General features: G+C 53.3%; 13 protein-coding genes across 13 annotated transcripts; 7 read left to right on the top strand and 6 right to left on the bottom strand.

The window, feature by feature from the left end:
* Window positions 1-1,152: 1,152 nt before the first annotated feature.
* IAR55_000353 (uncharacterized protein) lies at window positions 1,153-2,589 on the bottom strand (the record flags this gene model as incomplete). The annotated part of the gene is made up of 7 exons (XM_066943489.1): window positions 1,153-1,179; window positions 1,230-1,415; window positions 1,587-1,632; window positions 1,770-1,940; window positions 2,133-2,375; window positions 2,439-2,452; window positions 2,509-2,589. 7 exons carry the CDS (start codon window positions 2,587-2,589, stop codon window positions 1,153-1,155), a joined length of 768 nt encoding a protein of 255 aa, XP_066806031.1.
* A 149-nt stretch (window positions 2,590-2,738) lies between these two features.
* Window positions 2,739-3,634, top strand: IAR55_000352 (uncharacterized protein; the record flags this gene model as incomplete). Its single annotated transcript, XM_066943488.1, has 2 exons — window positions 2,739-3,181; window positions 3,397-3,634. The coding sequence occupies 2 exons, from the start codon at window positions 2,739-2,741 to the stop codon at window positions 3,632-3,634; spliced, it is 681 nt and encodes a 226-aa protein (XP_066806030.1).
* Window positions 3,635-3,726: 92 nt separating this feature from the next.
* IAR55_000351 (uncharacterized protein) lies at window positions 3,727-4,023 on the top strand (the record flags this gene model as incomplete). Its single annotated transcript, XM_066943487.1, has 1 exon — window positions 3,727-4,023. The coding sequence occupies one exon, from the start codon at window positions 3,727-3,729 to the stop codon at window positions 4,021-4,023; it is 297 nt and encodes a 98-aa protein (XP_066806029.1).
* A 157-nt stretch (window positions 4,024-4,180) lies between these two features.
* Window positions 4,181-5,714, top strand: IAR55_000350 (uncharacterized protein; the record flags this gene model as incomplete). The annotated part of the gene is made up of 8 exons (XM_066943486.1): window positions 4,181-4,312; window positions 4,357-4,468; window positions 4,564-4,580; window positions 4,676-4,838; window positions 4,925-5,180; window positions 5,229-5,448; window positions 5,491-5,544; window positions 5,631-5,714. 8 exons carry the CDS (start codon window positions 4,181-4,183, stop codon window positions 5,712-5,714), a joined length of 1,038 nt encoding a protein of 345 aa, XP_066806028.1.
* Window positions 5,715-5,840: 126 nt separating this feature from the next.
* On the bottom strand, window positions 5,841-6,246 carry IAR55_000349 (mitochondrial 37S ribosomal protein uS14m; the record flags this gene model as incomplete). Its single annotated transcript, XM_066943485.1, has 3 exons — window positions 5,841-5,885; window positions 5,942-5,970; window positions 6,030-6,246. The coding sequence occupies 3 exons, from the start codon at window positions 6,244-6,246 to the stop codon at window positions 5,841-5,843; spliced, it is 291 nt and encodes a 96-aa protein (XP_066806027.1).
* A 273-nt stretch (window positions 6,247-6,519) lies between these two features.
* On the bottom strand, window positions 6,520-8,176 carry IAR55_000348 (uncharacterized protein; the record flags this gene model as incomplete). The annotated part of the gene is made up of 4 exons (XM_066943484.1): window positions 6,520-7,074; window positions 7,136-7,429; window positions 7,769-7,924; window positions 8,054-8,176. 4 exons carry the CDS (start codon window positions 8,174-8,176, stop codon window positions 6,520-6,522), a joined length of 1,128 nt encoding a protein of 375 aa, XP_066806026.1.
* Window positions 8,177-8,410: 234 nt separating this feature from the next.
* Window positions 8,411-8,834, top strand: IAR55_000347 (uncharacterized protein; the record flags this gene model as incomplete). Its single annotated transcript, XM_066943483.1, has 2 exons — window positions 8,411-8,641; window positions 8,694-8,834. The coding sequence occupies 2 exons, from the start codon at window positions 8,411-8,413 to the stop codon at window positions 8,832-8,834; spliced, it is 372 nt and encodes a 123-aa protein (XP_066806025.1).
* Window positions 8,835-9,121: 287 nt separating this feature from the next.
* IAR55_000346 (uncharacterized protein) lies at window positions 9,122-9,651 on the top strand (the record flags this gene model as incomplete). Its single annotated transcript, XM_066943482.1, has 4 exons — window positions 9,122-9,165; window positions 9,211-9,299; window positions 9,364-9,497; window positions 9,559-9,651. 4 exons carry the CDS (start codon window positions 9,122-9,124, stop codon window positions 9,649-9,651), a joined length of 360 nt encoding a protein of 119 aa, XP_066806024.1.
* A 493-nt stretch (window positions 9,652-10,144) lies between these two features.
* Window positions 10,145-13,734, top strand: IAR55_000345 (uncharacterized protein; the record flags this gene model as incomplete). Its single annotated transcript, XM_066943481.1, has 5 exons — window positions 10,145-10,471; window positions 10,671-10,799; window positions 10,962-11,199; window positions 11,251-11,987; window positions 12,082-13,734. The coding sequence occupies 5 exons, from the start codon at window positions 10,145-10,147 to the stop codon at window positions 13,732-13,734; spliced, it is 3,084 nt and encodes a 1,027-aa protein (XP_066806023.1).
* A 279-nt stretch (window positions 13,735-14,013) lies between these two features.
* IAR55_000344 (uncharacterized protein) lies at window positions 14,014-15,445 on the bottom strand (the record flags this gene model as incomplete). The annotated part of the gene is made up of 7 exons (XM_066943480.1): window positions 14,014-14,047; window positions 14,096-14,688; window positions 14,748-14,799; window positions 14,850-14,923; window positions 14,975-15,100; window positions 15,142-15,227; window positions 15,280-15,445. The coding sequence occupies 7 exons, from the start codon at window positions 15,443-15,445 to the stop codon at window positions 14,014-14,016; spliced, it is 1,131 nt and encodes a 376-aa protein (XP_066806022.1).
* Window positions 15,446-15,690: 245 nt separating this feature from the next.
* On the top strand, window positions 15,691-16,596 carry IAR55_000343 (uncharacterized protein; the record flags this gene model as incomplete). The annotated part of the gene is made up of 4 exons (XM_066943479.1): window positions 15,691-15,978; window positions 16,040-16,175; window positions 16,226-16,431; window positions 16,483-16,596. 4 exons carry the CDS (start codon window positions 15,691-15,693, stop codon window positions 16,594-16,596), a joined length of 744 nt encoding a protein of 247 aa, XP_066806021.1.
* Window positions 16,597-16,718: 122 nt separating this feature from the next.
* On the bottom strand, window positions 16,719-18,177 carry IAR55_000342 (uncharacterized protein; the record flags this gene model as incomplete). Its single annotated transcript, XM_066943478.1, has 3 exons — window positions 16,719-17,409; window positions 17,467-17,820; window positions 17,876-18,177. 3 exons carry the CDS (start codon window positions 18,175-18,177, stop codon window positions 16,719-16,721), a joined length of 1,347 nt encoding a protein of 448 aa, XP_066806020.1.
* A 517-nt stretch (window positions 18,178-18,694) lies between these two features.
* IAR55_000341 (uncharacterized protein) lies at window positions 18,695-20,492 on the bottom strand (the record flags this gene model as incomplete). Its single annotated transcript, XM_066943477.1, has 8 exons — window positions 18,695-18,823; window positions 18,880-19,121; window positions 19,338-19,396; window positions 19,443-19,601; window positions 19,735-20,102; window positions 20,287-20,342; window positions 20,402-20,420; window positions 20,475-20,492. The coding sequence occupies 8 exons, from the start codon at window positions 20,490-20,492 to the stop codon at window positions 18,695-18,697; spliced, it is 1,050 nt and encodes a 349-aa protein (XP_066806019.1).
* Window positions 20,493-20,848: the final 356 nt, after the last annotated feature.

Genomic DNA, 20,848 nt, shown 5'->3' with positions numbered 1-20,848 from the left:
TAGAGGTGAGTTTCTCAGGGTAGATGTCGCTGATAAACAGCTACGTGCGCGATTGGAAGAGTTGGAAATTGCTGGTAGTGATGGTACCCGAATCAAGGAGGAAGATCGAGCGTTCATTTGGGGAAGTCAGGTTGTGGGATGAACGGCCATTGAATGATGAGATACACAGGTATATAGACTGTATATATTGTTGTGGTTGTGTATGTTTATGTGTGTGTGCTATTGCGCCTTGTGTGCGATCGGTGAACGATGCAAACAAAGGGAGGGCGTTCCATGCACTTGTTCTACTGCGGACATCCAACGTGCCCTTCACTCATCAACAAACATCCGTGCTTGTTGCGATACCCTTCTCGCCTCAAGCCCAGTTTTCTTGTCTCAATTCAAACTCAAGGTTGTTTGGGTGAGGACAGCTATGCAGGACGAAGGAGAGACCTACTACGAGATACTTGGAGTGGACGAAAATGCTTCGCCTGCAGAAAGTGAGCTGGTCAGAAAGTCTTCCGTGCTGACGGTTGTTCAGTACGCAAAGCGTACCTCAGACAAGCGGCGCAGTATCATCCAGACAAAAATTTTGATCCAGGAGCAAAAGCGGCTTTTCAACGCATACAGAGTGGGTATATTCGAGTGTGTTTCGGGCTGATACATCAGACGCGTACGAGACGCTTGCGGAACCAGAGGGGAAGGAGCGGTATGACAGTTTTCTTGTCGATGTCCGGAAGAGCAACATGACTACACCAGCGCGAAGGTCCACTACTCAATCGGCACCACGACCGTTTCCTTTCACATCGCCTACTCCCGCCGTCCCTGCGAGACCTCGGTTCTCCCAACCGCCTCTCCACCATCCCCTGTACAGGCCGCCGTGCATCTGCCCAGAAGTCAGTTGGCGCCAATGGGTAGCGCAAAGAGCGCACGTGAGTACGGATCAGCGTGGCAAACGCTCATGATCGCAGTCAAAAGTCCATCCATACTGGCTACCCTACCCTAATGTGCGAGCAATCTCCAACGTGCGGTTATCACCGCCTATGTTTCGACCGCTTCCGTTGACCCAACCCGGGGGGGATGTGCGACAGGCAACGATGATGATGATGGATGACCACATGGCGATGATGAGACGATCAGCGGAAATGGAGGTGGTGAACCATAGACCGATGCCTAGACAGTTCTGAGGGCTTCTTCTGTCTGATCGATCACCTAGATATCTTAGCCTTGTAAGATTGTTATCTGCTCACCTCTTGAATGTCCGGTCTTTGGTCTGGATCCACTACCAGCATGGCGTCGATAAGGGAGACAAACTTTTGAGAGTAGCCGGCGGGGTGACGATATCTGCCACTACCGACGGCCATGGCAATCGATGTACCGTCGACTTCAAAGGGCGAGTGACCGTACGCGAGCGCAAAGAGAGTACAGCCAAGGGACTGGTCGTCAGTCAGAATCGATGCATTTAGACTCACCCAAATGTCCACCTTCTCATCAAGCTTCCTGCCTGTCTTGACGTCGAACAGCTCAGGTGCACGATACGGCATGGACGAGTGCTCTGCCGCAATGTCCTACTTGCAATTAGATCTTTCCGACGCTCATATGCTCACCTGCTCCAGCAACGCTTGCTGCCTTGTCTGGACGTTGATTCGGGCTCTATCTGTCAGTCACGTTATTCAGGACGGTGTAGCTCACTTGATTGTAGAACCGAAATCCATCAAAATCGGACTGCCATCATCCGCTATCATGATGTTTCTACTTGTCAGCGACAGATGACAACACTCGGGACGTACGCTGGTTTGATATCTCGATGCGCATAAGGTATCGTCTCCCCCTGCACTGCCTCCACCAGTTCTTCATCACGGTCAAAGACGGGCTCCGAGACCAGAGGATCTTCCTCCCGATTTGGCGGAGGATACGACGCTGAGACAGCTGGCAATCGATATTGATGCATCGCTCGAACACTACAAGGTCAGTCACGAGACTTTGACCTAAGACTCACGCTAAGCATGTGCCATGGAATAGCTCCAAGAGCTTTCGTTCTGGCATTCGGCTTCCTGTGACAGATGAAGACGCGATCGCGTCTTGGAGATTGCCCCGAGGGTAGTACGGAAGGAACCTGCGATCAGTGAAGTCGCGTTGGGAGTTGAGCTCACAGGTAGATGATCTTGCCGTCCCCTCCTTCATCTTGTACCACTGCTGAGTCCAATATCCTTATGATGTTCGGGTGTCGGAATCGTCGATAGGCTTCCACCTCTCGCATAGCCTCTTTGACCCCTTCCTGTCCCGACGTCACCAAGATTTTCTTCAAGGCGTACAGTCTCCCCGACGACAAGTCACTGATCAGGTAAACAAACGAGAATCCACCTTCTCCCAGCAGTTTCTCTATCTTGTATGACCTGCCATTGATCTTGAGAGTCGCATCTCTCCGAGGGTCAGTGCCGTCAACAAGCTGAACTCACGGCTTGCAGATACACTGAGCGAGGATGTCGATATTCAGCAATGACAAGGATAAATCGCTCGCTCACTCACTTGGGTTATTGTAAGCAGCGCGTCCCTTGCGTAGAACTTTAGACGATCCAAGGCAATGGCGAGACTGTCACTAGAATCCATGCTCGGAGTATGAGTAGCAGTGTGATAGGTACGGAACAAGAAACGTGTGATGAAGCGTGATGTGAATGACAGAGTGAAGATACAGAAGCAAGACGAGATGAATGTTGTTCTTTTTCAGCATCACATAGCAACGTTTCCACATGTTCACAATGTCTAGGCCCCCTTTCCCTTCAGGTTGGAGTGCCATACCGATCAGCCCAAAGAACCTCATGCTCGCCAACACTCTACCGGTCGGTCAATCGTTTCTTTGGCACCGACACACGCTTCCAACATCATCGCAATCTTTACCTGGAGAGGAGTTCGCGCGAGCTGTCAATCATCCTCCACGCGTGGTGTGTCTGCGCCAAACGTCCACACATCTGTATTACACTGCCGTTCATGGCAGCCAAGAGGATGCTGAGCTTGACAAGGAGCGAGGATTGACACGAGCATGGCTTGACGATTATTTTCACCTGAGAACTCAACCCGATCTCGAAGGTCTATATGACGGTTGGCGGGCAAGAGATCCTGCCCTCTTTGGCAAGGTCGAGGTGGATGGGAGAGCCGTAGGGGTGCGAGTGCTTAGGCAAGATCCTTGGGAGTGTCTGATAGCGTGAGTCCTCCTTGTGCGTGATCTGCGCTGACAGATAGCTTCATCACATCGACAAACAACCACATCCCCCGAATCACATCTCTGCTTCACCGCTTTTCAGAGGCGTTCTCTCCCCCGGTTCTCACCCTCGCACATCCCTCTGGACACGGTCACACTATCCATCATCTATTCCCTGCTCCTCATCAGGTCCCAATCAAGCTGGAAGCCTTGCTCAGAGACATGGGTTTCGGGTACCGTGCATCATTCATCGAATCGACTCTGCAATCGCTGTTAGCAGAATTCGGAGACGAGCCTGGGCGTATCGAGACCGGTCTGTTGAGTTGGAGAGACTTGGACGTCGAAGTCGTCCGAGAAAAACTGATCGCCCTGAAAGGAGTCGGAAGAAAAGTTGCAGACTGTGTCATGCTCATGTGCATGGACAAGGTAGGTGACACGAAGCTAATCGAGGGCTAATGGTGTAGCCCTTTCTCATCCCAATAGACACTCACCTCACAGCTATCGCAACTCGGCATCCTTCCTTCCCTTCAAGATTGAGGAACAAGCCAATGTCCAAACAAGTCTACGAGGAAACGCAGGCTTTCTTGTCTGAGAAATGGGGTCCCATGGGTGGATGGTGTCAAGCCGTCATGTTCGCAGCGGACCTTCCTCAAGCACAGGTCAGAGTGAAGAAGGAGAAGACCGCGCAGACAGAATCCTCCGTCACTGAGCTGGTCTCTCCTGTGAAAAGGACACTGGACGACAGCTCCATCATGAAGACAGAGCTGAAACGGACCAGAAGCGCTACCAGATTGCATGTGAAGCGGTCGGTGATGATCAAAGTGAAGGAGGAACTGGAAAAATAAGGAAGGTCCATCAGATGCACCTCCAGTGGATTGAATGATGTCATGGAAGGATGGATAGATGATCAATTGATAACCCGTCTATTCATAGTCAAGTCATCGCGAAAGAAGAGAGAGTGATCGTTACCTTTCAGCCTCTTGCCTCAATCATCTCTCCAGGATGCTGCAAAACGCATCTGAGATCTTGTCCACGACATGGTCGGCCGTCGAAGCTGCAGTGTCCGTGATACTTGTACTTGTCTACGGTTATTACTCGCGGAAAATCAACCTGCTCTCCGAAGCTGGCGAAGGGGTGAGTATCTGGCAGAGGCAATCATGATGCTTACATTATGGTAGAATGTCTCCCATCTGTGTGTGACGATCTTCCTTCCAGCGTTACTGTTCTCTGAGATAGGGCCACTGGCATCGTGGTCTAATCTGAAGGATTGTAAGTGGTGGGCCATCGAGGGTGAGCTGACGACAGACTGGATTATCATCGTGTACTCCCTTTTCTTTCAGCTCATCTCCTGGATAGCTGGCGTCGCTGCTGTAGTCTTGTTCAAGATGCCTCAATGGGTGGTGTGAGTGCTTCACTGCCGATCGTCCGCTGATGAACAGCCCTTGTATGGTGTTTAATAATGTGCGTGGAATCAATCGGACACGGAGCTAATGCCAGGCCACCTCCTTGCCCTTACTCCTTCTCACCTCGCTTGGCAAGAACGGAACGCTTGCCCCTCTCATTGGGGATGACGACCTGGATCAAGTGCTCAGTCGAGGCAGAGTTTACCTGCTCATCAATGCATTGGTCTGCAATCTGACCCGTTTCACCTTTGGACCGAGTGAGTGCACTATCCTGGCGTGGCGCTGACTCAAGGCATGATGAAGGGTCATCCCCTTGAGATATCTCACCCCTGGTCTTATTCAGAGTCACCTCACGCTCTCAAGCAGGCTCTCATGGCACCATCTTACCCCGAGATCGATCCGTATCCTCAGGAATCAGCCCCGCTACTCGGTCAGGTCAAGGAAGGAGGGAGGCGAGGATGGAAAGTTTTAACGGTGATACGCAAACACTTGGCGGCATTCATGAATCCGCCAATGTACGGAGGCTTAGCTGCGGTCGTCGCTGGTCTCATACCCTTCTTACGCGGCTGGCTGTTTGACAAGAAGGGCTTCCTGAGCCCGTGAGTTCAATCTTGAGGAGGAAAGACCGCTGACGGCCTCCACATCAGGTTCGCCGAGAGCATGTCCAACCTTGGGAGTCTATACACTGTGCTTCAGATGTTCGTGCTCGGAGCACATCTCAGGTCGAAGAAGGGTTCGCGACCACCGACATTTCCTCTACTTTTTCTCTTCATTTTCCGTTTCCTGGTCATGGCGGTGATCTCGATTAGCGTTGTGTATGGAGTCCGCAAAGCAGCGGGATCGAGAATCCTGGATGATCCGGTCTTGGTGAGTTGTGCAGTACGAAAAGACGGCTGACAGAATGTCCAGGACTTTGTCATGATGATCGCACCTGTTGGGCCACCTGCTTTGACGTTGGCGGCAGTGAGTTTGCGCTTTGTATTCAGTGCTGATCGAAGATTGTCGAAATGTCGGATGCGGGTGAAAGTACAGAAACTGCGGTCGCAAAGACTATCGTCCTGTCTTATGTCCTCACACCATTGATAAGCGTCAGCGTGACAGCAGCATTATCGGTAGTGCAGGCTCTGAACTGAAGACATGCGCCAACGATCATGACGATCACAAGGCGAGCGCTGGCTCGATATTGTGTGTTCAGGAGCATTGCGATTAGTCCTGGGACAAGAGGACCAAGTACAACAAAAAAAAAGATGCATTCCGTTTCACCAACTTGATTTTTGAACACCGGGAAGCTCGCCGTTGAGAGCCTTGAGTCTGAATTGGAACTGAACAAGTCAGCGCCGATGGGATCACATAAACTCACTCGACATAGACCGAATTTTGACATCACACCTGGAGCGAAAAATTAGCGCAGGTTGCAGAGTGGTATTTTTCAAGCGTGTTCAGCTCACCCCTCGCTCGACCAGTCTCCCAGCATCTGCTTTTGACCGCTCCTAACCGACCTTCTCCTCCGTTGAGTGCGTTGAGGCCTAGTTGAGCTTTGTGTCGGACGGTTGCGGGGAGTGTGGTGTTACGAGCGACATAGAGGTAAGCTCGCCTTTGGACTTCAAACTGTTCGGCTGACAATCTCTTGCGTATATCTCTTAGGACCTGTGCTTTGGCTCCCATGACGTGAGACTCTGATCTGATCGCGAGGTGGATGGGCAATGGTTCGAGTCTGAGGGAGCGAGAGACGATTGAGAAGGCGAGAAGATCCAAACTGAGAAAGCAGAGAGGTGGTATTCCACTGTTTTCAGCTTGACGCGCCTAACAGTCAACCAGATACGATTTTGAGGCACGCCATTTTCCCTTGTACAAGTGATGGGCATGCTTGGTTATACGATGACTGTGTACTTTTGGGAGGATAAGACACCTCGACTGGTGACACCCGGAGACGATGCTTCAGCGTTTGCGCTTCTCCCCTTTGACCTTTTCCCCTTTTACAGACTTCATGGGTCGCGAAACTCGTTCCCATTCGGTCCTCGATTCTCCTGTCCACTGCGCTAGCAGCCACGCCTGACATTCTTCCTTGGTCCCCTCCGCATGATCCAGCTGCCACACGTTGATAGCTTGTCTGATGGTGTGAAGCAACGGTGAGGGTTTGATAGACAAGAGGTTTTGTATTTCCGTTCCCTGGACGTCGTCAGGGAACATCTCCGACCTTACACTCACATTCAAAAGCAAGGGCTGGTCGATGGCATGCGGCAGACCAAGGGTAATGATCCTATCTCTGAAGGCCTGATACTTTTCTACCACTGCGTCCGCAACGTGACCCCATTCGCCGTTCCATGAGGGCAATATCTCCATCACTACTGCCCATGTCATAGACCTCTCCCATGGTCGCACGGCGGGATGTTGGAGGCAAGTCCCGATGTCTGATCGTTGAGTAGCTTCCGGATTGATGAGTCGTGTCGCTTCAAACAAGTTCGTCACCGAGTCTTTCGCTTCGGTAGAGAGCTTTCTGGTCAGCACAGCTTAGTGTGGACACAAGACGTACTTTCAGTCCTTCACTGATCACTGCAGACACGGCCGGCGTGTCCTTGCCCTTCCTCTGAACTCTGACATCTCGGAAGGGGGTGGCGGCGGTCGCTAACCACAAGGCGTCATCGCTAACGAATATCTTGGAGACGTGCGAAAGAATCTGCGCCGAGGCAAAAGCTTCTTGTCGGGGTGGATCAACCTCGCAGTGGAATATCGACGGGTGCAAGCCCAAAGAATCGATGAGGGACATCGCGCGCAGCGGGTCAGGATGAAGCATTTTAGTGACTTCTATCCCGATTCTCTCCTTGGAGACTTTGGTTGAGATTCCAATCTGCACATCAGCCCCGTTCGTACAATTAGACTCACCTTTACATCATCGTCTTTGATCGCGTCCACGACCTCGTCCGTGATACTGAGGCTGAAGCGACTAGCGAACCTGACGCAGCGTATTATGCGAAGTGGATCATCCTGGAATGTTTGTCGTGGCGGTAAGGGAGTACATGCTATTCTGTTTTCGAGGTCGGACAGCCCTCTCCGTGTGTGATCCTCCACCTCTTTCGTATGGACGTTGTAGAACAGAGCGTTGATGGTCAGATCTCGTCGGGAAGCATCCTCAAACGGAGTGCCAGGTCGCTGAGGTTTTAGCTGTATCCGTGTCGGTGAAACTCACGATCTGAGGTATTCTACTATCGGCATACGTCTCGCTTCTCAACCCCACAAAGTCACAGTCCAAGCCTAATATTCTCGTGGTGCCCGTCTCTAGATGTTTACTCTGTTCTGGGTTTGCTGCGACTTTACCCACAGACCCTGTCGGGATATCTTTGGTCTTTAGGTAGTCGACAAACTCGACAGCGAAAGTGTGGCCGGATGGGATTGAGAGTGCTATGTCGAGGTCATTGGAAGGAAGTGACAGGAGCTGCATCTGTCAATGACGGTCGTACCTCGTGCGACCTACCTTGTCTCTGACCCATCCACCGGCGATGCGACATTCGACTGGAGGGTCGAGCCGCCTGGCAAAATCATCTAGTAGAGTCACAAAAGTCGATTCGACGTTGCTGAGAGGGATCGAGGGAGACATCCGCCTTGCGCTTGTACTGAACAGTCTCACGAACAGTCTCATGAACGGTTCTCGAGGCGCAACGACGAGAGAAGGTTGGAAGAAGGCAGGAAAAAGTGACCCGAGTTGTTTTGTATTGTTGCTGCTGTTCTGCCTCCACCTCACATCTCCCACCTGCTACAAAGACTGGCCTTGTCTTCTTTCCCCCTTTCTCTACATGGAAATGCAGGACCGTTCTCTTAAAGTCCATATATGATGGAACAAGGAACCTCGGTGAGAGTGGCCGCTGTGCAAGCGGCCTCGGTTGCATTTGACTTGAAAGCGTCCGTGGAGAAACTCCAACACCTCGTTGTGGAGGCCAAGCAGGGTGGGGCTCAGTTGGTCCTCTTCCCAGAAGCATTCCTTGGCGGTTACCCTCGTCATCTCGACTTTCGTATCGGCGCGAGGACAGCTGAAAATCGAGAGTGGTATTCCCGTTATGTATCGGTGAGCGCATATGTCAGCGGACGGAAACTGACTGGGATAGGCGAGCGTCAAGATACCTGCGGATGCTCAAGACAAGGACTGGTTGGCTGATGACAACAACTCGGTCGTTGATGAGTATTGGGCGTTCGTGCAATTGTGTCACATTGCTCGTAAGAACGCAGTGGTAGGTGCCCATCTTGACGAACTCGGCTGACTGTCAAGTACCTGTCTGTCGGTATCATAGAGAGATCGCTGGTCGGCGCTACACTCTGGTGCACCAGTGTCTTGTTCAGTCCGACCGGAGTTCTCTTATCAAAGCACAGGAAGCTTCAACCTACAGCCGCAGAGAGAGTCGTCTGGTCCCAAGGCGAAAGCACCAACAAAGACCACACACAGACAGACAATCTCCCGGTCGTCCCCACAGCAGTTGGTCGAATAGGAGGGCTCATCTGCTGGGAAAGTAAGTGATCAAGCGATCATTCATCGCTGATCTCAGACTACATGCCTCTCGCCCGTTATGTACTCTATCAGAAAGGTGTGGAGATGTAGGTTCAAAGCATTTTCGAGATGGGCGAAGCTGACTTGATCAGATACACTGCTCCCACTGCCGATGGCCGAACCACTTGGCTACCGTCCATGCAACATATCGCTCAGGAAGGGAGGTGCTTTGTGATCTCTGGTGAGTTGCTCCATCGACGCGACGGGTGCTGACCGGCCAGCCAACCAATATCACACCTCTCAAGACTTTCCAGAAGACTACCCATCTCATGGAGTAGACAGCGGTGTATGGTGTCGAGGGGGCAGCTGCATCATCGGCCCGTTGGGTGAGATACTCGCAGGACCGCTTTGGGATAAGGAAGGGATTGTGTTTGCAGATGTGAGTGGAGGTGTGTGACAAAAGAGAGAGAGAGTCCGCTAAACTGCATGCATACGTATAGCTCGATATTTCTTCTTTAGCTGGAGCGAAGCTTGATTTCGACCCCATCGGACACTATGCAAGGGATGACCTACTGAAGAATCTGATCAGGTGAAGAAAAGAATGAGGATTGAGGGTGGTTGTACATTATTGTTTGATAAAAACGAGATGCGAATAACAGACCGACAAACGTCGTCAGCATCTTCCCATCTCATCATCGTCTTTCTTCGACGACCCCCTTTTCCCTCAGGCTGTGTACAAGACGTCTCTCATCACTCCTGAACCTTCCTCTCACTCCCGAGTCATCTTCAGCTCAACACCGGACAGCATTCATCGTCACAAGCACGGGTCATCGTTCCACTCTTGCCCTCGGTCATCCATACACGTCTTTTGATCATCCCGTTTACGGCGCCCGTCAAAACGGATCCGAGTGCACCTCTTTCACATCACTCATTCTCATTCACGACCCACAAGCACAGCTCTGGCACACATAGGACTCTCATCGTGACAGTAGGCCAGGTGTCATGAGGCTGTGGGCCGGTATGTCCATCGCAAATTGCATAGACGATGTTGTGCTGACGACCTCCACGACCTCCAGTGACCTGATCATGTCAACGAGTCGTCAACCATCGGGTTCATCCCTCGGTCAGCCCTCCCTTTCCCCTGCAGCAGTCCAGTCACCTCAATTCCTTCAACCAACCTTTCCAGAAGCGTCCTCTTCGGTCCTTCGGCGCACAACATCACATAATTCACAAACACTTGTGCGTGTTCCTTCCCCGCGAGCGCCGGTCCGCACAAGCTCGAGAGGGCACTTCACACCGAGATTGCTGTCCCGGCGCAACTCGGCCAAGGAGCAGGACAACACTGGGTCAATTCGACGGCAGGGGTCGCTGAAAAGCCATGACAAGTCTCCGCAGACGTCCGACTTTGCCCAGGTCGGTGACGAAGGGTGGAGGAGTCCCATGTCTGAGAGTGGAAGCGCCGAAGTGTGAGTGACGGTCCGTCGGAGCGATCGCTGACATGCAGAGTCGAGACACAAGCGGTACGCGTACAGCGTGACCAAGAATCTGGCAAGTGGATGATCAATCAATACAGGGTGAGTGTTATCTGTTCTGGACCACGGCTAATGTTTAGGTCCTCCGCGAGATCGGACATGGAACACACGGTCGCGTGCGACTGGGAGAGGATCTGAGCGCCGAGATACCCATTGGCGATGACGACGGGGATGTCGGCTCTAGCAGTGTGGCTGGCGGGCCTTTCTACGTGAGTCTCATCATCGAAATTCATAGCTGACAATCAGGCAATTAAAATAGTCGACCGAAACCCGAAGAAGAAACGGTTGACGGGACTAGGCCGACAGAAGGGGAAAGCTGGGAGAGATGGCGCCAAGATGCTGAATGAGGCTGAGTAAGTGTACTGCGACAGGACATCGCTAAACCCATCAGAATCCGGAAGGAAATCGCTATCTTCAAGAAAGTGAACCATCCGAACGTCGTCAGGATGAAGGAAATCATCGACGATCCCGAGTCCAGCAAATTGTACATGGTCCTCGAATGGTGCGAGAACGGGGAGATACGATGGAAGGATGACGCGGGGAATCCGGCTTTGACTGTGGGGGAGACGCGCAAGATCTTTCGCGACACTCTCTTGGGCCTGGAGTATCGTGAGTGAAACTGTTTGCAACCTCTCCGCTGACGATCAGTACACCACCAAGGAATCATTCACCGCGATATCAAGCCAAGCAACCTCCTGCGAGCAGCTGATGGCACTGTGAAGATCTCCGATTTCGGATGTTCTCATTTTTCCGAAGCCTTGCGGGCTGCAGCGGCGCAGCCTGGACCAGACGGCGATGCCTACGTCGATGACATTGAGCTGGCCAAGACGGCTGGATCCCCGGCGTTTTTCGCACCCGAGATGTGCTATTCTGGTCTCGAGACAGAAACGACACCCCGCAGCTCAAGCTCTCCCCATCGTACGCCCGTCCAGGAGGTACCAGCCTTCACCCTTCGGCCGCCTTCTGTCGTCCATGGCGAGACCAGATCGAGTCAGTCAGATCCCTTGGTGGGAGCCCCCACTTTTCCCCTCCGGCAGACGCTCAGCAACGATTCTGCGTTCTCTCGTCGGCCCGCTTCCGCTCGTTCTCGTTCCTCCGCCACTATACAGAGGCGGGAACGGGTGGCTATCACCAACGCCATCGATGTATGGGCGCTCGGGGTTACACTGTACTGCCTTTTGTTCGGCAAAACACCGTTTGACGCCCCGAACGAATATCTCCTGATGCAGGTCATCCCTGTGCAAGAATACAATGTACCACGTCTCATGGGTAAAGATGGCATGAGTACAGGACCGAGCGATATCCCTACCGGTGAAGAAGCCAAGGAATGCCTCGATTTGCTGGCACGACTACTAGAGAAAGATCCCGCCAAGCGGATCACACTGGAGCAAGCAAAGGTGAGTCTGTCGTTTCGCTATCTGGGCGCTGACAGCTTAGAGACACCCATTCACGCTCCGTGGCCTGCCGGATCCTGCCTCGTGGCTCGCCAAGACCGATCCTCACACGCAAACCTTTGTCACCGTCTCGAACGACGAAGTCGCTGCGGTCATCACGAAGTCCGTTCGTTTCCGGGATCGGTTCCGAAAGGGCATCAAAACCATTTCGCACAAACTGCAGATCCTCAGCGGAGCGCACCGGAGTCGTAGCCGAAGCATCGGAGAAACCGACAGTCATACTGGCGGCAGTGCTGAACCATCTATGCCTTCTTCGGCTCTCGGCAGCCAGATCAGCCTGCAAGGCACTCCAAAGAGTTCAAAACTGATGACTCGCATGCCATCCGCGACTCGTGACGTCTCACCGATGACTAGCCCTCTCCCGCCGCCACCCGCCGGGCTCACTCGCAGATTTTCACTGCTCGGTGCAAGAGTCGCCGAGAACACGCCGGCCCATCAGTCGTCACATCCGACCCCATCGATTTCATCCTCGGTTTCGAGCAGAACTTCCCCCGAAGCCGGGGCCGATCTCACCGGCCGCGTCCAGGCAGCGGTCCCCGTACCCGCAGCGAATCGAGGTTTCGTAGTTCACCGACAAGTTTCTTCGCAGCTCGTCGCTCCGCTGCCCAAGCCCGCAAGGACACCAGTGACTGATGATACTCCCCGCTCGCCTCGACCGGTCGCTTCGTCAAGCTCTCTCGACAAGGTGAAGAATGCAGCTGAGCTGTCCCCAAACAGCAGCCTGACTCGTAGAGGGTCCAGTGAGGTCGATGTGGGTCGACAACGATCACACAGTAATGCTTCGAGCATCAGTAGCAAAATTGCCCGGTTGTTGCGTACTGGAAGTCAGAGGTCTCGTGTGAGAAGCAATCAGGACAAGGAGCTGCTCTCCACCAGTGGTTTCTCGGATACGGACGATGTGTTAGGAGCACCGTCGGCCGGTTCAGTATCTCCGGCTGATGCGTTACAACGTATGAGTATAGACGACGGCATCTCCGGTCCTTCGCGACCGAGTATGGACACAATCGATTCTGGCTCGTCACACCCCGGTTTTGGTCCGATTCCCGACCGACCATCTGGCCTCGGTTGGGAATCGCGACTGCGGGGAGGACCTCTACGGAGGGGTTCGAATCTGAGCGAAGACTTCACTCGAGGGGTAGACGAAGAGGAGGTGGATTGGAACGGGTCAATCTCGGATGAAGATGACTACGACGACTCGTCTCGGTCAGCGCTACCTCCCAGCGCTCCGAATTTCACGCCCGGATGGCGTCGGAATCGTGGCGATGGCCTGGGACTCGACATACAGCCGTCACCGGTCGTGCAACCTGTATCTGCGATACCTAAACTCGACCCTATACCAGATGGATCACCTGCGGCTTCATCGAATCTACCGATTCCTCAGCCTAATCGCCCATCTCCTCGTCTGACCACTCAAAATATAAACGATGCTCTGCCTCGACCATCCTCTCGCGCAAGTTCTCGTTTATCGAGCTCGCCATTCCGGTCCACCTTTCCTGGTGAACGGGCAAGGAGTCCCCTCGGAGTCTTGGACGATCCTCATTCCAGTCCCATGCGTCTGAATCTCAGTCGTCAGACGAGTGCCTCCATCTCGTTGGACGACAACGACGAAGACGAGGGTCTCGCCATATCGATAGGCAGCAGACGTGGTAGGAAAGGCTCGATGCTCGGGAGAAAGCCAGTAGACGAATGATGGCGGAACCTTTCTCCATAGAGAAATAGAGTTTGCGGTCAAGAGTAGATAAACATATGTGCGGTGCATAGCGTTTTGTGAACAGTCTATGAGATCCTGAGTTTCTGATCGGGTATGGGACTATTGACAGAGCTATGAAAAGCTATAGACGGGCAGACCACTACATAGGGGACTGGGTATATACCACTACTTAAGAGACCCATATACACTATGAAAAATAGATTACGCAGACGGAACCGAAGGAAATACGTCAGTGATCAGATACAAAACATCAGTAGGTTAGAGGAAGGAGGACGCCAGCTGGGGGAGGTACCTGCTTGACACCATCAGCCAACGAAAGTGATTCATGGGGATCACTCACGTAGCAGCTCCTATGCCGAGACCGAAGATGAGGGCGCCCCAAGCAACTTTCTTGGCAGCTTCACCGACGGGGCTTTGAACGATCCTCTTGTTCTTGCGCACGATCCTGTCTTTACTAGCGCCACCCGAGATGAGAACGGCGTCATCCCCGCCTTTAGTCCTTTTAGTACCACGAGTCTCCTCCCCGACATCCACTCCTTGGTCCTCGAGTTCTTCTCCGGCGGCCGCACGCAGGCGTAATTCGCGCTTGAGGTCCATGACCAGTTGCTTTGCTGATTGGATCTCTGCCTCCATATCGACTGGAGCGCCAGTCGGAGCGGTGACAGTAGTGGTCGCCTCGAGCGTAAGGTGGCGCGGTGCGTCTTCGGCGGCTTGAGCGTTGTTGTCGCTCGAAGCGTTGGCTGCAGGCGAGGCGGCCCTGCGTTGACGCTTGGGAGCTGGAGATGCGGTCTCTGCGGCGGTCATTGAAGGCACAACAGGTCTAGCGGATGGAACATCGCCGTTCTTCGTACGAGCGATTTCGTCAGAGGCGAGCTGAGATCGTTGTGACTTGCGGTAAGCAACGTTGGGGTCGGGATGGGCCCGTGCGAGGTGCTGTTTGAAACGGATCAGCCAGGTTACACCCAACAGCGGGTTATAGCTTTGAGACCCACAGCAATGAGATTTGCAAGACCGTAAGCTGGAGCGAGATGTATGGCAAGATGCCTGCTGACCCTGGAGGCAGCGTTAGCGAGCGTCGGTGCCGAGGAACTTACCATTGACCTGCGAGCCTGACCACGTCGCTCCCACGTCCACCGTTCGTGTTGCTCGTGTCGAACGATGACTTGACCTGTTGTACGCGCATCAGTCGTACATCAACAGGATCCACGCGACGACTCACCCAGTCCATTTCTCTCCTCTCATCGTCCTCTGACGCGCCGGGGAAAGCACATTTATACATGGTGGTCAAGGAGATCGCATTGGTATCGTAGCGGCGAAGGATGAACGCATGGGGAGAGGAACCGGGCTGTAGATAGGTTAACGTAGATTGCGAAGACCCGGACTCACGGTCGGAACCTTGATCCTTCCGACGACGATCTCCTTTCCTTCTCTCACGATCGTCTGGAATTTGACGATGTTGACGTCGTCGGGTACTTTACGACGTGTCAGTTTCAAGACGATTGGGAAGGGATTGTCGGGGCTCACGGTTTCTCAACAAGGCATTCCTCATGTCCTCTGGGAGTCTAGGACGGTTGCTGGCGTGAGGGGTGGGTGTGAGATCGTACTGATGCTGATCTCCCGGATAGGGAGGGGGTGGGACGGAGTTGCTGTATGCGACGATGTCGACGTCAATTGCGCTTGTCTGAGGCATGTTGCTATGGGCTTTGATCGCTGTGAGAGGAGAGAGAGAGGGAGGAAGACGATTGATTGATGGTTGCGAGTAGAAGACTGATACGCGTATTGATACACACACCCGCTGTGACGGATAATCCCGATAACCCCGATCAGTGTGGCACACCTCCACCGCTAGCAGATTTATTTTCATCTTCCAGCTGAGCGTTCTGAACTTTTGTGTGCTTCTATACACACCATACACCACTCAACAGTCACTCCGCCATGCCCAAGTCAAGACGTTCAAAGGTCACGACCCTGTCCAAGACACCCGTCAGGTCGACAAAGGCCTCGAAGCAGGCTCTCGTCAACGAGATAAGAGCTCAGGTCGACAAGTACGATCATGCCTGGATGTTCAGCGTCGGTGACATGAGGAACGAGGGTCTGAAGGAGGTCAGAGCACAGTGGAGAGGGACCGGAAGGTTCTTCTTCGGGAAGGGCAAGGTCATGGCCAAAGCCCTTGGGCTGACGCCCGAGACAGAGTATCAGGAGGGTCTCAGCGATATCGCCAAGGTGAGTGGGTCAAGCTCCAAGCGGGTCGCTTCAAGCGGGTCGACTGACCGTCTGCTCGTAGCGATTGCGAGGACAAATCGGTCTCTTCTTCACTTCACATCCTGTCGATGAGACCTTGGAATGGTTCGAATCATGGTCCAAGAAGGAGTATGCTAGGATGGGTGCACGAGCTACACAGGAGATCACATTACCGGAGGGTGGGTTTACTCTTCACGTCCAGGCAGTGGACTGACTGCATCTCGCATAGGCCCTATCCTCACCCCTTACTCGGAGACTGTCATGGGTGACCCTTTCCCTCACTCCATGGAACCTCAACTCCGAGCGCTCGGACTAAGCACCAGTCTGGTTCGCGGTGTCCCCTCGTTGAACAACCCTCATCTCCTCTGTCGACAAGGGGAGAAGCTGAGCAGTGAGAAATGTCGCATCTTGAAACTGCTCGGTGTACAGATGGCAGTGAGTATACATGCCGTTTCGTGTCAGGCTGCGACTTACGCCCCGCTTCAGGAATTCCGAATAGTGCTGGGCTCTCGATGGACCAAGGAGGTCGGTTTCGTCGCGGGTAAAGAGCTGGACGTCGATTCCGACGCTGAGGAGCAAGTCGGCATGGATCAGGATTGATTTGGATTGGTTTTTTTCCTCTAACGACCTGCATGTAACACATACATACATCATTGACGACATGGAATCTGGTATAGCCCTTGTACAAAAAAAAAGCAACGTGCAGTACATGAAACACACGATCATCCGTCGAATTCCCCGCCTTTCTCCCCTAATAACGCTGCTAATCCACCCAACGCTGCTACATTCCCATGACCAGAATTGATGGAGCGCGTGAGATGATACTTTAACCCGTTGGCTTGCTTATACACCTTGCCGCATCCCTCGATAGGACAAGGGAATCTCTTCTCGCCATCTGCGTCATCCGCCGACGCTTCTTCTCTCGCCGCTCGTTCCGCCTTTTTCTGCGCCTTTCTCAGCGCCTTGGCCTGTAGCTGTTCGGGAGTCAGGGCAGCAGGAGAGTTCGAAGAGCCAGGTGTGGGCGGAGCATACGACAACAGACTCGGTGGGACGGATAGGGGCGGTGGAACTCCGATCTGCGGTCTGAACGCCGCTGCCCATGGATTCGTGGAGGGTGGGACTCCTCCCATTCCAGGTGGTCGAGCAGCAAACTGCTGCTGTTGCATATGCGCCAGAGCTGCTGGGTTATTGAAATGACTCGGCTCATCCATCTCGATGTCCATCATCCCAGGAGGCGTAGGAACATCGCTATGCTGATGTTGTTGTTGCACCATGGAGGTTGGAGTCGGGGGCATTTGCGAAAAGGCATTGTTCATCGATCGTTGTGGTGCAACACCGTTCATCGATGACTGGGCAGCCGTGATGGCCGCCATCCGGACATCGGGAGCCATGTTCGCATGTTCTTCCTCGTAACTGGAGAACGAGGAGCTGTGTCAGCAGTGTCGTCGTCGCGTGAGCTGTTGGACTCACTGTTCCAGAAGTTCGTGCAAGCCGTTCAGTCTCTTTCCACAACAGCTGAAGTCTCGGACGTATCTCGCTTCCAATTCTCTCTCTCTGCCTTCGCGTTCTCGATTCAAGCTCGTTCCAAACGCTCCGACGCTCCCGACAAAACTTCCCGATCCAAGCGATCCCCAGTGCGGCGGCGAGATGCTCATTCCCATGTTGTTGCCGCCCATGTAGGACGATCCGGGCATATTCTGGGCCCCTGCTCCAAGAGCGAACGCGGAGAAGGACAGGTTCGGTCCATAGGAAGAGGGATGAAACCCAGAGTGAGGATTGGACGAAAGAGATGAATGAGCGCCGCCGGGCGGAGAAGAGTTCATCCTGCCGGGCATCTCGTCAGCGGGCAGTCCAGCCTGAGAGGTGAACGTTCACTCACTCCATGTCGGTGGCACCACCTCTTGATCTCATCAACGCGCTGAGTCCACTAATCATCCCTCCGCTGGCGTTGCTGCCTGCACTTCCGTCTTCGTCTTGGAAGTGGGCCTGTTCCGGTTCCCATCGCGAAGGTCCGCCGTACTGAGCAGGTCCAGGTCCGTTGAAGCTGTTTTGCCTTGGAAAGCTGTTTCCTGTGGGTATGTGGGCGTAAGGGTGACTTGGACCTTGACCTGATGAAGAAGGGATGGATAGAGGTTGTTGTGATTGTTGACCCGGACCGGGTAACGGGGGCGGAAACGGCATGATGTGTTAGCTGTTGACTGGGGGATCAGCCAGAAGCAGTCGTTACGATGCGTCGATTGTCGATGGGTCAAGTGGTAGATTACTGTGTGTGGACGCGGGGAAGGGGAGATGGGCGGACAGAGTCGGTCCAGGGCGGATCTGATGACTGTACAAGGTGAGGTGGATGGATGGACCACTCGAGATGAGCAAGTTGACGTGTCGATATGATCACGGTGAGAGTGATCAAGCAATCGGGATTGTTGTCGGTCAGCGGTTTGTAGCCAGGTCTCTGGGGTAAATTGCCCCTTTCAGCAACTATCTCTTCACCCATCCATCATCATCACCGCTTCGCTTGTCATAAACACGGAGCCTGATCGATGATAACGATGTCTACCAATTCATTGTGCGACCGCCGATCGTTAAAGACTTTCATCAACAGGACAAAGAGGGGAATTAATAAGACGAGTGACTACAGCAATAAGAGGTATATTCCAAACAAGGCTCCTTCGAGGAAACCTTTTGTAAAACCACTCCACATCTAGTACTCGCCCTCCTCCTCCTCGGCGTCCACAGAGTCAATCCCGACCTCCTCATAGTCCTTCTCCAACGCAGCCAGATCTTCTCGTGCCTCGGAGAACTCTCCCTCCTCCATTCCTTCGCCAACGTACTGACGAGCAAAGTCAGCACCGTAAACAGGACACTCGGTAACGGAAACAAACTCACCCAGTGGACGAACGCTCGCTTGGAGTAAAGCAAGTCAAACTTGTTGTCGAGTCGGGCCCAAGCGGTAGCGATACTGGTGGTGTTGGAAAGCATACAAAGAGATCGCGAGACCTTGGCGAGGTCGCCACCGGGGACAAGAGCAGGAGGTTCATTACAGATACCGAGCTTGAAACCGGTAGGACACCAATCGACGAACTGGATGGTCCTCTTGGTTCGAACGTTGGCGACGGCAGCGTTGACGTCTTTGGGGACAACGTCTCCTCGGTAAAGCAAGCAACAGGCCCTGGACATGTCAGCGGTGTCCAAAAGGTTGTAAGACTTACATGTATTTGCCCTGTCGGGGATCGCATTTGACCATTTGGTTGTTGGACTCGAAACATGAGATGGTCATCTCAGAGACCGAGTTGGACTCGTGGAAGGCTGATTGTCAGTGGTGAGCATTGGGAGCGGTTACTCACCCTTCTCAGCAGAGATCACAGGGGCGTACGTGGCGAGAGGGAAGTGAATACGAGGGAAACTGTGGGAGAGGTCAGTTTGTGACAGCGATATATCAGAAGACTTACGGAACCAAGTTGGTCTGGAACTCGTTGAGATCCACGTTGAGAGATCCGTCGAATCGTAAGGAGGCAGTGATGGATGAGACAACCTGGGCGATCAATCGGTTGAGGTTGGTGAATGAAGGCGAAGAGATACCCAAGTTTCGTCGGCAGATGTCGTAGATGCTGAGGACGGTCAGCACAAAATCTGGAACCGTCCACTTACGCTTCGTTGTCAACCATGAATGAACAGTCCGAGTGCTCAAGAGTAGTGTGGGTGGTGAGGACCGAGTTGTAGGGTTCGACAACTGAGGTGGACATCTTGGGCGCCGGGTAAACGGAGAACTCGAGCTTGGACTTCTTGCCGTAGTCGGTGGAGAGCCTCTCCATGAGGAGAGCACCGAAACCTGAACCTGTACCACCACCGAAGGAGTGGAAGACGAAGAAACCTTGGAGACCGGAACAGTTGTCGGCAAGTCTTCGGACTTGCTCCAGGACGGTGTCGACGAGCTCCTTGCCGATGGTGTAGTGACCACGGGCGTCTGAAGAGGTCAGCGAGGTGGTTTTTGAGGTTGACTCACAGTTGTTGGCCGCATCCTCCTTGCCGGTGATCATGGTCTCGGGGTGGAAGAGACTTCGGTAGGTACCGGTTCGGACCTCGTCGATGACGTTGGGCTCGAGATCGACCTGAGGGGTAAGCCGGGTTCAACGACGAGTTGACTCACGTAAAGGGACCTGGGAACATGCTTTCCTGATCCAGTCTCGGAGAAGAAGGTGGAGAAACCGTCGTCACCGGCGGAAGGAGATCCCTCCATGAGACGACCGTCAGGCTGAAAGAACATCAGCACGGACTGGGAAAATCTCGACGTACGCTGAGACCGTGCTCGATGGTGTAGAGCTCCCAACAAGCGTTACCGATCTGGACACCTGTGAACGATGGTAAGACCCTGCGCGCGACGCCCTCCATCTGAAGCTTTCCGACCTACCGGCTTGACCGACGTGAACCTGGAGAGGATCGATTGTTAGTTGATTGAACATGTAGGTGGTTATTATACTCACGCTGATGACTTCACGCATGTTACTGTGTATCGAAGGTGTTGTTGTCGAGGGGTAATGGTCACTGTCGGGGTGATGAAATATTGTAGAGTCGTTTAGTGGTGAGTTGATTTGTGGAAATGACAAAGTCAGCACAGGTCCGTTTGAGATGGGGCAAAACTTCGATGGCAGGCTCACATACGTTGGACTTGGATCGCTGTCAGATGAGATCAGACCTACGTCAAGAATGCCTTGTTGGGATCACAAGAGGGGGGGGAGGGGAGGAGGTTGGAGAAGGAGTGTTGGGTCTGTCAAAAGAGTGGATGGATGTCTGGATTGTGGAAGAGGTGTTTTGCTCCTTCCACTCGCTGTTGACGCGCGGTGGGTGGGTCAAAGCG

Source organism: Kwoniella newhampshirensis, chromosome 1, assembly GCF_039105145.1.
Source record: "Kwoniella newhampshirensis strain CBS 13917 chromosome 1, whole genome shotgun sequence".
Classification (NCBI taxonomy): domain Eukaryota; kingdom Fungi; phylum Basidiomycota; class Tremellomycetes; order Tremellales; family Cryptococcaceae; genus Kwoniella; species Kwoniella newhampshirensis.
This window is presented reverse-complemented; position numbering and strand designations above follow the sequence as displayed.